The sequence below is a fragment of the Thrips palmi genome, unplaced genomic scaffold (assembly GCF_012932325.1).
Source record: "Thrips palmi isolate BJ-2018 unplaced genomic scaffold, TpBJ-2018v1 HiC_scaffold_5, whole genome shotgun sequence".
Lineage (NCBI taxonomy): Eukaryota > Metazoa > Arthropoda > Insecta > Thysanoptera > Thripidae > Thrips > Thrips palmi.
Window position 1 is genome coordinate 12335637 of NW_023144632.1, and position 13655 is coordinate 12349291.

A 13655-nucleotide genomic window follows, 5' to 3' on the forward strand; every position below is an offset into this window, starting at 1 on the left:
TGTCGCCGCGGCGTGGCGGCGCCAGGCCTGCCCCTCGGCCTGCCCGGCCTGCCCCGTGACACTCCGTGACCCGCCGGGAAGCCCCGCCATATTTACTCCCGTTTGGCGTGTTTGGCGCGACTGCATGGCCGCATGACTGCACCACTGCTATCTCGGGCCGCCAATGCGCGAAGCGCGAATGCAGCGCCGCAGCGGCCGGCGTGGCACACTGGCGAATGAGGGCACAATTTGTCGCCGCGCTCCGCTCTTCAGAGAAAGCCGTTTGTGTGGACATGGACAGGTTGATTGGGTCTCCGTCGGGCTTGTTGCTCGTTGCTCTAGTCCGGCCTGCACGCCGGCCATCCGCTCGCCCGGCCGCGAGCCGCGCCTAGGTGGTGACGGGGACCAGGTCGGCGAGGGCTTGGTGCAACCGGTGCAACCCCGACCGGCCCGGCCCGCTCTCTCCCAGGCGGGGCGGGGGCGGGGGGCGGCAGCGCTGCCCTCGGCAGGCCCAGGCCCTTGGCAGCCCCGGGCGGAGTGCTGCCGGACGTCGCGGGGTCGCGGCCGACGAGGGCCACGATTACCACGATCATGGCCACGGCCGCCATGACCGCCACGGCCATGCGGGACGGGCTGACGGGCTCAATAGATTGATTGGTGCCCCATCTCGCCAGTCCGCCCCCCGTCGGGCCGCCCGGCCGGCAGCCGTCATACAGTCGGGGGCGGGGCAGGGCTGTCGCTGCGCGCATAGTTTCCGCCGTGCCTGTGACGCCTGTGAACAACTTGTATCTCCCGACGCGACGACGCGACGCTTGCTGCATGGTGATGTGTTGACTTGACACAAGGCAGCGCGGTGCCGCCGTCCACCGGACGCACTGCATGGCATCGCTCGTCGTTCCGACACACTGTTCCGACACGGAACACGCTCGGCCGAGGGCTGGCCGAGTGCCTGGCCGTGCTGCAACAGCGTGCTGCATGCGTCCCGCGCCGTGCCGGGCCGTCCCGGTATCACCGAACAAAGCCATGCGATGTGATATGTGGGAAGCATGATTTAGGAGGGTGAGGCCCCCGCCCTTTAACATTCCCCGGGCCTCTGGGGCTGTGTGGCTGTACGCGCCATGCGGGTGTATGCGCGCTGCATCGCCATGCATCGCGGCCGGCAGCCCCGACAGACAGCCCCGCTCCGAAGGGACGGCGTCGTCAGCGGGTCATAGATGCGCCGGCACGGCAGGCCCATGGAACAGGTTTTGAATTTTAAAGCGATACATGTAGTACTAACGACACGAAGGGACGTTCCCGGCCGACAGCCGTGCATCTCCTGCCGTTCTCGTGTTCGTTCCCTTTTTTTCGACCGGGCGCGCCTCGAACCCGCGACCGGCCGACCGGCGCGCCGTCCCGCTGCGCGACTCCGACTACACTGCAATCGGAGGGCGAAGCCGGCGAAGGGCGCTGGCGCTGCAGTCCCGGGGGAGCCGGCCTTTGGTTTGGACGCTCGGGGCGGCTGTAGTGCCTGCAGCGCCTGCAGGGTGCAGGCCTTGATTAATCTCCTTATTAGGCCCCATTACGCCGTGCGCGCACTCACACATACACACACACACGCACCAACACGCCGCGCGCCGAACGCGTATGTACAATGGAAAGCCGGTCTGCGTCATCCGCCATTGTTGAGTGAGATAGCGACTCAGGTGAAGGCAGACGGGGCAGACGGCACCCCCCGCGGAGGTCTTTAGGGACGCCTTCGTGATGATCGGCACCCCGTCGCACCCCCTGCGGCGCACCCCGGGGCTCCCGCGCCTCCTCTAGGCCGGAGCGTACCCCTCCCCCTCCCCCTTTTCAACCTTTGACCTGAAGATGCCCGGTCGACGCTGACCAGTCAAAGCCAGGGACGCACATCCGTTGTGTTTCAACCCTTGGCTCTATAGCTTTTTGTACTACTTGGCCGCCACGCCGCTTTCTTATAAACGCGCAGTAACATTTTTCCCGCGCTAATTAAAGGGTGGCGAGACGAATTTTCCGCGCACTCGGCTGGTCGCATCTGCAGATTCAGGGGAAGACCGCTGCGACTACTCGAGTTTTCCAGTTCCGCGCGAGTGAGGGCGGGTGGGGAGGGGGAGGGGGGAGACGGGCGTCGCGTTGCAAGCTGCACCCACTGCACCCTCGGCACCCTTGCTCCGCGGGGGGCGAGGCCGGGCGAGGCGATTCGCCATGCCCTAGGTGCTCCGCGGGAACGCCGTGCCGTGCGTGCCGTGCCGCGCCTCGCGGGCTGGTGCACGAGTTTACTGGGGCGCGGAGCCTCGCGGAGCGTCGCGGAGGGGTTGGAAATGCTACACCGAGACCTTTGTGATGGAAATGGGTGGGCCCATCATTAGCTCGGTATTATCAGCGAGTCCCTCGGGAGCCCTGGACCTGTTCCTGTTCCAGTCCTTGTCGCCTTGTTCGCACCGCGCGCGCCCCGACTGCTCGCCCGCGCCGCGTTTCCGCTCGTGAATTGGAGCGGTGCGTCCACTCGACACCGCACCCCGGCCCGCACCCCGGCCGAGCAGCCGCCCCCCGCAGGGCCTCCCGGCTCGCCCCCAGCCTCCCCGCCACGACGCCGCCGCGCTAAGCGGACAGTTTAGCGTAACTAGATCGAACCCGCCGCGCAATTTGCTTCTCTTCAAAGTGGTCGGGGTCAAGCAACGAATTTCGGCCGGCAGGAAATGAAGCTGGCGCGCATTGTTGCCCCTGCCCCGGGCATGGTACTGCAGTGTAGTGGTCATGGTTCTCTCGGCGCGGGGCGGCGCGTGGGCTTGGTCCACCGTGTCCGCGCGGGCGTTGTGATCGTCGGTCGTGAACGGCACCCTCGGCCACCTCCTGACGGCCTGGCGGCCTGGCGCTGGCGGCCTGGCGCTGGCGGTAAAATCAATCTACGCGGCGAGGCGACAAAACAATCACGGCTTCCGTAATGAGTTCGCCGCGTGTCGCTTGTACACGGTTTTGCTGATCTGTGTTTCCGGCGGGTGCACTGCCGGCGATGGGACTGTGCGCACTGTACTTCTGGATGCGAGAGCTGTGTACAGTACTAGTCCTCTTTTTGGTGCGTGTCACCGCGGCAGCCGGCGGTCTCGCGCGCGGCCGCGTGGCCCGGCGGCGGGCGCTGGGTCCCCGTCCCGCGACGCACTGCACATGCGTGCCTAATGGCTCACGCACTAATTAATTGCGAGCGATGATAAATCGGGCTGCCGATGGCTTTCGGGACGGAAGCATAGGAAAAGCCTCGTCCGAAAGGCGTCCGTTATTGGCTCCACTTTGAACCGATATTGCTGTGGAGGATGGGGTAGGAGCAGAGCGGAGCGGAGCCAGGGCCGGAACCCGGAAGCGCTCGCGACGCGCGGATGGGGGTGGAGGGAGAGGCGCTGCCCGGCCCGCGGCCGCCCTGGCAGGGGTGGCCGGCAGCACCTACTTGTGCCCGGGGCGGTAGCGGCGGTAGTCAGTTGCTCACGCCGCCGCCTGGCATTACTTATATTTATTGGTTTGGAATGAACATCGTGTGGCGTGGGTGGCATTCACGTCGAGGGCGGGGCGGCACGGTGGCGAGGGGAGCGTCCTTTCATAGCCTCTCAAACGCTGCCTCGTCACGCTACGGGCCCTACTTTTTTCGTTTCTAATCTTCCTCGCTGTCGGGCGTGCTGCGTGAGTTGATTTCTGTGTGTAGTAGCACTAAAACCGTTTATTCGGGCAGGGGTGGTGTTTCATTTTCGATTTTAATTTGTTCAGTATACGGCGCCGCCAGTCGCAGCGCTGCACCGCGGCGTGGCCGGGTCATGTTTTCCCCAAAGCTGGACTCGCTGCGGATTACGTCCGCTCGTCTCGCGTCTGCGTCCCGTGGCACTGCGTCGCACCGAGTGTCACCCCAGCCATGCGTCGTGATCGCCGATCGCAGTGGATCGCAGTGGCGGAGGGGCGGTGATGAAGTCCCGAATTTATGTCATAACAATGACACGACGGCCGGCCGTTTTGCCCGGCCGTTTTGCGACACTCGGCCGACATTAATCTGCGGCTGATTTATGGGCCGCTTCACGTCACCCAGCGTCGCTTGGCCGCGATTCGCGGGAGAAAGAAAAAACAGAGCGAAGGTGCGTCCTGTTAATCGGGGATGAAGCAGCTGGGCGGACACCGTCAGATTCATAGATTCATCACAGCAGCCGTGGAAAATTGTGTAAAGACGACCCCGGAGAGAGGGGGGAGGGAGGGCGCACAGAGCATTTTGTACTAATTGGAATTTTTTCACATTGGTCTGGTCTTGGTCTGGCCTGGCGGTGCGTACCCGCGACTATCGCGCCGCCTTGCGGTGGTTGTGTTGTTGTCGCGTTGCCGCCGCCACCGGACGTACGCGGCCGCCGGGCAGGCCGATGGCAGCATGGGCAGGCCGATGGCAGGCCGATGGCCAGACGATAGCCAGGCCGGCGAGGCGAGGCGACGAGGCCCCCTGCTAATGACTGGCCAGTCGAAGTCGGAGTGGCCGACGAACAATCCCTGCTAATTTCGGCCGTCCGCGCTGAGCGCTGTTCTGGGCCTGGGGCATGCTGGGCGCTGTGCCTCTTGGTTGGGCCGCCTCCGAGGCGGCGGCTTGCTCCGCCACCTGCCGGCAGCCCGCCGGCACGCCAGCCCTCCGCACTCCGCACGCAGCCCGACGTCGCGGGCACGGCGACAACTGCTAAGCCGGTCGAGCCCGCCGTGTCCGGGACGAACATGTCCGACGGCCTAAAACCCCTAAAACGCGCGCCGGGCTGTCGCTGTCGCATGCTCTCGCAGGCCAGGCGAGCTCCGCCCGTGATCCTCGAGCCTCTCGAGCCCGGCGGAGCCAACGGGGCTCGGCGACGGCGGCAACCATGGCGGCAACGCCCTGCTCGACCACGTCCACGACAGCCTGCAGCCTCGGCCCGCCGCCGAGCCGCTCCAACCGCGACCAACGAGATTTTGGGTGTCGCAGCTCCGCGGCCACCCTCCCCACCCTCCCTCTCCGCGTCCGTGCTCTGTCTCGCTGCACTATTTGATATTACTTCCCCTGGAATCGATTCGCGCCAAGGCGGCACCCCGTGTCCAAAGGCAGCCATTGTGTTGCCGTTCAGGCCGCGCGTTAAAGAAGGGAGCGAGGTGCGTAAACAGTGGCGCAACTTGGACAGTCCTGGCGGCGCGGCTTGGCCGAGGGCTTGGCAGTGGGGCAGCAGTGGCGTCGCCTCAGAGCACTCCAGACTCCAGGCCATTGCAGTGGGTGGCAGTCTCTCTCATTCCAGGCTGCCTTTGAATCGCAAATCCAAATCGCTAATTGATTTCCGTCGTCCGATTGTCCCGCTCTCCGCCCCGCCCCGCCGCGCCCCACCCCACTGCAGCGATTGTCAAAGGCCGAGATTAAATTATAGACTGCGCCGGGCTAGCTGCTTGTGCGAGGCCGACGAGGCCGACATAGGGGCTGCGTCGTGCAGTGCAGTGTACAGTGTACGCACTCGGCAGTGAAAGCGTCGGGCCTGTAATTGGCGCGTTCGATTCCTTTTTGTCGTCCGTGGGGTGGACCAGCGACCAAAGACCCGGGACCCGGGGCGTGGCCGTCGAGGCCTCCACCACCTCCACGCACCCCGAGACTGCCGAGACGGAGGCGCGGAGGGTGGCCGAAAAGGCCGCGTCACCGTCACGGCGTCACCCCCTCGGCGTGCCGCTGTGCCGCCTACCGCCCGGTGCCGCCCTTCAGGCCGACAGGCCGTCAGGTTGCGTTCGACACTCCGCCGCCCCCGCGCCGTGCGTGAGCCACCGCCCCGCCCCGCCCTCCGTCAGATGAATCGCCCTTTATTTATGTCGAAACCTAAAACGCAGTCGAGGATCGCCTCTGCTCGTCCGCGCTGTCCGCGCCGTGAAGCGTGTCGTGCGTGTCGTGCGTGCGGCTTGTTGTGGGAGGCGCCTGCCCCGCCTGCCCCGCCTGCTGGCCCAGGAGGGTTCGAGTTCGGCCGCGGGCTCAACTTCGGATACTGCATTACGAACCCCGCGCGCGGCTCGCCGCCTCGCTGCCACCCGTTGACGGCATCCTCCTCGTTTCCCTCCATCCCCATGACTGCGCTGCCATTGCCCAAACATTTCTTTCAAAAACAACGCGCGCCACTCCTCTGCGCGCTGGAAACAACAATGCAGAGAGAGGGCGGAGAGAATGCCAGTCCGCAGCAGCGGCGGTTCGGCCGCCTCTCGATTAAAAAACGGGCCGTTGCCAATCTAGTACGCCGTCGTGCACCGCCAAGTGCGTGGCGATGGCGAGTCCACGACGGGAAGCGCGGAGACCACCCAGGAGCCGCCGACAATATAAATTAGCAGGACGGCGGCGGTGCGTCGCGGCGCGGGTCGAGGTTGCAGTCCAGGACGGCGTCGTCGTGTGCAGCCGCGCCACTCGGGGCTACGCGCTGCACGTCCCCGTCGGAGTGCATTAGGCACAATGGACTCGGGCAAGCGTGCCGCGCAGTGCCGCGCAGTGTGCCGCGGCCAATGCTATGCCTGGCGCACAAATTCAGTCGCGTCTATCTTGAAAAAGAAAAAATAACGCGTCTCTTGATCTGTGAAGGGAAATAGGCAGGAGGGGTGGAAGTCCGCGGGGAGGGAAGGCACTGCACTGCAGTGCGCTGCACGCCGAATGGGGAAGCGTAATCAATGAGCCTCTGACACGGATACTTTGGCATTCTGGACGCGGTGCCTGGCCGGGAAAACCCGTCGCCGTGGAAACAAATTGCCTTCTGAGTTCCATAAAGCATTTCGGGTGCGTTTGGAATTTGGAATCGAGTTCGGTCGCGGCGTCGCGGCTGCCTCAAGGAAAGTCCTTGGCGCGGCGCCCGTCCAGCTGGCGCGGTTCTCACCGCCACAGTGTCGCGGTGGCGTCGCAGGGTTCAGGATGCGTCCGTGAACGATGCGTGTTGTGAAAACAGTTTGTAACAGTGTAAAGAGAGCAAGGGGCGCGTAGACTCCAGCTCGCTCCAGCTGCCAGCCCTCAAATCGATGGTATAGGACACCCGAAATAATTGCCAGTAAGATGTCTACCATGAAAACGAAACGGTTGGGCCTCCCTTGTAAATTTTAAACAGCAGAGGAGAACCGAACCGTGTGGCTGATGAAAGGCGATGATTCCGACTGGAGCGTTGAGACACTTTGATTTACAGCGCTTCTCACGGAAAGGGTTACTACTTGCGACACGCAGCGGTGCATCGTGTCCTAAACGGTGCCCAATGGGGTGTGCCTGGGAGTGCCGCGGCGGGCAGATGCCTCCGGGCTTTTAATCTTGCGTGTCGTGTGCGACCCTGCGACGTGTGGTTTGGCTCTATCTGCCTATCTTCCCGCCTCGTGGTTCTGCCTGGGAGACGCTTCATAGTGGACTGCCCGTTGCCCTTCCCTGCCCCGCACGCACTCCCTCTCAAGGCGCGACTCGCTGCTCGCTCTCTCGCGTCACGGCCGTGTCACTTATTCTTATCCCTTCCCCCACGCACACCACGCACACCAGGTGGACGCGTCCTGCAAAACGTGCAACTGCACCCACGGCTCCGTTTGTTGACTGTGTGACTGTGTCCTGTGTGCACAGTGTGTGCATGCACAGTTTGGGTGCGAAGTGTGGCGTCGGGGTGCGAGGTGGCCTTTTCGCTTTAAAGTATGCAGTGTGTCCCCCCGCTTATCTCTCCATCACCACACAAAGGAGGCTAAAATGATCCATAATGGTGGCGATTATGACGCGATAGTCGCTCGCGATACGGTTGCATTGTGTGTGTCGCGACGCTGGGCTCCTCCTACCACTTGTGTCGCCGAGCCTGGCCAAGCCGTGGGGTGGGTCCGGGCGAGCCGCGCACTGCATTGCACGGCGAGCGCTCTCCTTTTTGTACGTCCCCTTTGTGCGCGGTGCATACGACGTACCGCGGTGCCACTGCTTGCCCTGCCGCTTGCCTATCGGCTCCATTTGCCTTTCTGATTCGTTTTGACACGCGGACGCCTGTCAGCGCCCCGTCAACGCGCTGCGCGGCTCCGCGCTCCGCGGCAGCTGCGTGTGCGAACGCGAACCGCCACCGCGCGGTCCATTCAGTCGATCGAACGGGCCGTCAGCGCGGGCTGCGCGGGCCGCGGCCGCGGGGACCACTCGCTCGCAACGACCCCCGCCTCCCCGGCCCCCGGCCCGGAGCGCTGCTGCATTTTGCCTGCTGGCGAGGAAGTCCGGCATGCAGGCCGCCCCCAGGGCCGCCCTCGCCCGATCTGACGTCATCCAAGCACTCGAATCGAAAAGGCTCCGTGCTTACTTTGCCGTCCTGCCGGCAACAACAACACCGAGCCGGCCTCAGCGCCCCAGCCAGCCTCAGCTCGCGGTTCCAAGAGAGGGAAAACAAACGACTTATCAATAGTCAACATTGCGCGGGCAAGCCTCCTGTTCTCAGCCTTGTCCTTGGCGCGGCGGCACCCTACGGTCCAGGGGTTCTCTCTCACACACACGCACTCACGCCGCGCGTGTGTGTGTGTGGGTGTGCTTCAGGTTTTTGCATCGAGCGATCGAGCTAAACGCAGCGGCGCATGGCGGCTCTGCAACCCAGAGTAAACAAAACGCGCCGCCAATTTCTGCCCCATTTTGCTTTCCCTCCCTTGCTGCTCTAATCAAAATAGCGACCCGAGCCGAGATGCCGGGCCCAGAACCAGGCCCAGGCCGGCCGGCTGGTTTTAATCATTTCGGGCTTTGTGTTCGCCGAGCCAGCCGGGCCGGGCCGCCCGGGACGCGACCTCTCGATGGCTGTCCATGGCCAAACAATGGCCTCTAGGCTCCATTCTAGCAGTAAATAGAGTTTCAAGTTAGGGGTTCCAACGCTACTCAACACCGTGGTTAGTACAGAACTCAAAAAGACAGCTGCTACTGTAATTTGCAAGCACGTGTAGAAAAATACTGACAAGGACTTGATTTTTAAAATGGTGGCGAGGCGCAGGCCGCAGGGTACTGTATGCAGAACACTCCCCTCGGGGCTTCCGCCAGGCTTCCGCCCCGCGCGTACGCCGTCCGCGGCCACGCCCGCCGTCCCTCGCACCCCGTAGTCCGCGTCCACGGCGCCGATGGATATTGAATTAGCAGCCACCCCGTTCAAAGAGGCGGGGCCGGCCAGCCAGGAGCTGTTTGCTCAAGTGATGATGGATCAGCCCGTCGGCCGCCGTCGCCCTGCACGTCGTTGGCCGCGTTGTCGCCAAAGCTAGCTAGCTGTAGCCAAAGCTGCCGCTGAAGCCGTGTCCGCCACGCCTGGCCACGCCGCGGCTTAGCTGCTCGCGGCTTCCCACGCGCCGGAAGCGCGCCGACAACGCCGACAGTGCGAGCGAGCGTGTGCATAGAGGATAGAGGACGGCGGCGCGGCGGCGGCGCGGCCGTTGTTTTGCCGATAACGGCGCGAAAGTTCGGCGCGGGCCATTTGCCGTTTCCGACCTGCGGGTCTGCCTGGCCTGCCTGGCCTGCTGAGCGAGTCCCAAGTCGTTTGGCACCCCGGCAAAACGCATCGCTGTCACTTTTGTCGCGGGTGGGGAGGGCGGTGAGCTCCCACGCCTCGTTGGCGTTGGCGGAGGAGCCTCTATCGCCGGCCACCGACCGGTGATTCAGAAGAGGGGGGGGACAAATGCATCCGACCCCTAGATAGCTGCCCTCAAGGTAGGCAAAAGCAGCACTTTGTGCATGGAGTGCCCCCCCCCCCTTTTGAGCGACTCTGGATCCGCCACTGGTCTCCACCCCTTGCCGTCACTTCACTGCCACTGCCATGCCGGCTAGCCAGGGGCCAGGCCAGTGCCACGCCAGGGTGGCGGGGTGTCCTCGGCACTGGCCGCGGCCGTGGCTGTGCTGGCTGTGCTGGCTGTGCCGCGGCGACTCGGCAGCTAAGTGACGCTAATGGCGCGGCCGCCCCGTCCGACAGAAAGGGCGCGGCCAGGCGGAAAACGCGCCTTCTGGGGGGCGGCAGGCCAGGCAGGGCGGGCAGGGCCACCCCTGGGAGCGGGTTGTGGTGCCGTAGGTGCCGTGGTGGGACGGTGGAACGGTGGGACGCACCGAAATGCAAAACGTACTCCCCTACCCGGTGCGTCGATGCCGATGTAGTATTTCTCTCGATGGCACGCGGTCAAGGCCTGCCTGAGTCTGTTTTTCGAACGTGGCTCCGGCCCGCCCCCCAGCGTGCCCCCCTGATGCGCCCCTTGACGTTTCTATCAGGCCCCTTTGCTCCTTTGTCATCGTGCACCTCTCTCTACCTGTTGCCCGCTTGCCTGCCGGCTTGTGGGCTACGCGAACATTCGGGAGACAAAAGAGCATCAGTATGGGGCCCTCAACCCGGTCGGCCAGGTGTCGAGTACACTGCTCGAAAGAGAAAACGGTGTATTTCACTTTTACGAGTTTGATGGGGTTCCTGCGTGGAGGAAAATTTTCAAGGTGGTTCGTTCTGTCAACGAAAAATTGAGTTGGAGAACGAAAAACTCAACGACAAAATGTGACTGTTGGCCGCAGAGATGATGCCTCAACCAGTCCTCCCACAGGTAGAGCGAGAAGGGAACGGGGAACGCGCTATTTATCCAGTGGGGAGGATTTGGAGGCACTGTAGACAAGTGGCTTGGGGCTGTGTTTATTTTTCGGGGGAAAGCAAAGCAAGCTCAGGATGCGTGGAAAAGAAAATTGCGGTCGTGAGAGATGCCGAGCTTCGGCCCGTGGATGCACGGTGGAGCACTTCTCCCTTGCCCTCGCTGGTGAAGGAGAGTCCCGAGTCTCACCCTTTGGCTGGATGTCTGGCGCGGTGAGCTGCTGTGCCTCTGCTCTCCGCGAAAGACATGTGCAAAGGCACGGCTGGGAGAAGAGAGAGAGTCAGCGGCGACACGGGGCTGCACGGGGGCACGGGGGACGATGGCCTCGTGGGGCCGTGTTTGGCACTGTGTTTGGCCGCTTTGGCCGAGTCCCGGCCCCGGTCTGGGCAGGGCTGGCAGGGCTGGCAGGGCTGGCAGGGCAACCCGGGCGGGCACGTGTCGCGGGGCGAGCGGGGCGCCGCCGCGCGGCTGGCGACGGGGCGTGTGACCTGTGTGACCCACGCCCACGTGGCGGTGGGGGTGCGAGGCGCGGGGCGCGGGCAGCCCCCAACCCCCCAACGTGGACTCCAATATCAACAATCAACACGCCGCCGTAGACGCGCTGTTCCCTTCGATCTCCTTCTCAGTTCCCTTGCCTTTGCGTCGCGCCTTCGCGCGCTGCGATCGTCGCTTCTCTCTCGCACCCGTGCGGGACGCACCGGACGCACCACGTGACGTGAGTGCGAGAGAGATAGTCCGACGCGAATTCGTCTCCCGAAAGGACGCGGCTCGGAAGTGGGACAGGGCGTTTGGCGCGTTTTCCCTCCCTAGGCACAGTCCTGACGGTGTCCTGACAGTCCGCACTGCGCTGCACTGTCCGCGGGCTGGATGCTAATTTTTGCCCCCACCAGAGTGCTGCTGCCAAGGCTCCTAGGCTGCTGCGGTCCGTCCCCAAATGTGTGCTTGTGGGACACGGCGACCTTGCGCGCTTGCGCCATGCCTTGATGTTCGTGACAAATGCATAAAAAGGGCGTGCTTGTGAACGTATACTACGCAGTGTACGCTTGCTTGTGGAGCAGGAGCACCAACGCCGCCACCTCGCCAGGAGGTCCGCTTCGCTTCCCTCCCGCCATGCTTCTTCGCGCTTTCTCCCGGACACCCCATTTCCCCTATTTCCCCCCTCTCCCCTTCCCTCTCATGGCACCGGCCGGGCCGGCGGCGCTGCACGGGATTGCGTATTGTTACGTCACGGAGCAGAACGACGCGGCGTGCAGCTTATGGCACCAGATACGGAAACAAGGGGCTATGAAAGGCTGCATTGAAAAAAAATTAAAAAAATTGAAAGAAAACCGCAAGTCTCTTGAAGATCTAGAGCGAGAACTTGCCGAATGTTCTTTGCTTCATATAACACCAATTAGTACGTTGCGTTCTATCTAGGCCTGTAAATTGAGAACCTAATGCTTCTAATGGGCACCATATACGCCCCCCCCCCACCACACTCACACTCAAACAATTTGCATGTGGATGAAGTATTTCTCATAATACATGGCGCGCCGATGCGGATACCCCGTGCTTGTGAAAGTCTTCGTCGGCATGGAGTAGTGATATATGTGTTTGTTGTTGCAGGCGACGGAGTGTCATTTAGTGATAGAGTGGCCATCTCCCCTGATGTGTGGAAAGTTCGGACACGCAGAGGAGCCTCCAACCGTCCGCAGTAAGTATTTTCCCTCCCGCCCTTTGTTTGTTGTATATTTTTTCGCACTGCGTGCTTACCTAACGCCCTCTCTTTCCAGCTGCTGCTTGGAAGACTATGGGCTGCCTCATGGCAATCGCAGTAGTTAGTGCGGCTATATTATATTTGATCCGAAAAACCCGATTTTGGGCTTCTGTCCGAACACGTGTCAACAGATCCATGGGCTACAAGCACTCAACTCTGGTTACGTACACAGCAGTGAGTACTCCTGAGAACTTGAGTTAAAATCGTCTTCATCATCTTTGTTATCAAATTATTGCAGCCTGAATTTTTGACAATTTTTGGTCAATTACATACCAAACTGACATGAATTTTGTGTTCCCACTCGTGTCAACTTCTATAAGGTGTTAAAACTCTTTGTTTTACAGCAGGATCCCCAGGAGGAATGGACAGAGTTTGAGACTCTTAACGACTGATAAATCTTCTCAAGATTAAGAGGATGAAAACATATCTTATTTCTATCGTATTTGGTCTATACAATTGACCATTATCAGTTTCCACAGTTTTATAGAAAACAAATCTTTCTTAAGTCACTATGTAGTGTCTTTTTTTTTGTTTCTTGTTTTGGTAACTTTAACTACTACCTAATTTATTTAGATGTGGTGTTTGTGGATTTGTTTTGCCACTTAAATGTTATACAACCTTGCATGCCTGAAAAATCCCCCCCCCTTTTTTTTAAAGTTGTATGTTTCGGAAGTTCGTAAAATGTTTAAAATTGGCTGTGGAATTTTTTTTTGTTATTTTAAATTGAAGGATCAGTATTATTAGAATCTCTTATGAAGTGTCTTTAAGAAGACACATAAAAACTAAGTGTGTAGAGAGAAGTAGAAAAATAGTTGTAGCATTTTAGTTTTGCAATAAACTTAAAGTTTTAAGTAATTATTCAATATAACAGTAGTCCACTATTTCATCTTGAAACTCTTATAAATGTTCGCTGTTTGATCTGACCCATTTATTGCTGTGCCTCTTGTTTATGTTGGATGGCTTTCAGAACTACTACTTAATGTAGGGATAGGAGAAATGTACTTCTCTATGTAGTCAGTAGCCGATCACTTGTAGCTTGTGTTGAACACGTAAAAATATTATCGTGAATATTCACATATTGAGTACTGACCCTCCTGTACGTTAATAGGTGTGGACATCTCCATGTCACCTTACTCTTATTTTACCCTCAATGTCTAATTGTGCCAATATTAAGAATATTATAGAACCCAGTATTGACTGTATGACATAATCACTCACTGTAGACAATCTTTTAGTGCCAAAGCACAAAATAAATTGTAGCCCTTGTATTAATAAAAAATTAATTCTAACCGACACAGGAAATGAAATCTTTATTCTGCTTCCTAGTCCTCCTTTTTTTTAA

The 13655-nt window shown here is 60.3% G+C and overlaps 1 protein-coding gene across 2 annotated transcripts in view; it reads left to right on the forward strand.

Moving 5' to 3' along the window:
• LOC117650491 (cation-independent mannose-6-phosphate receptor) overlaps positions 1–13615 on the forward strand; it is a 29388-nt gene extending 15773 nt beyond the window's left edge. The window contains exons 21-23 of one of the 2 annotated variants that reach the window (XM_034393952.1): positions 12163–12250; positions 12330–12487; positions 12658–13615. In XM_034393952.1, coding sequence (XP_034249843.1) covers positions 12163–12250; positions 12330–12487; positions 12658–12705 — 294 coding nt within the window. In that variant the 3' untranslated portion in view covers positions 12706–13615. The remainder of the gene's footprint in view (positions 1–12162; positions 12251–12329; positions 12488–12657) is intronic. The other variant, XM_034393953.1, reaches the window with a different exon arrangement.
• Positions 13616–13655: the final 40 nt, after the last annotated feature.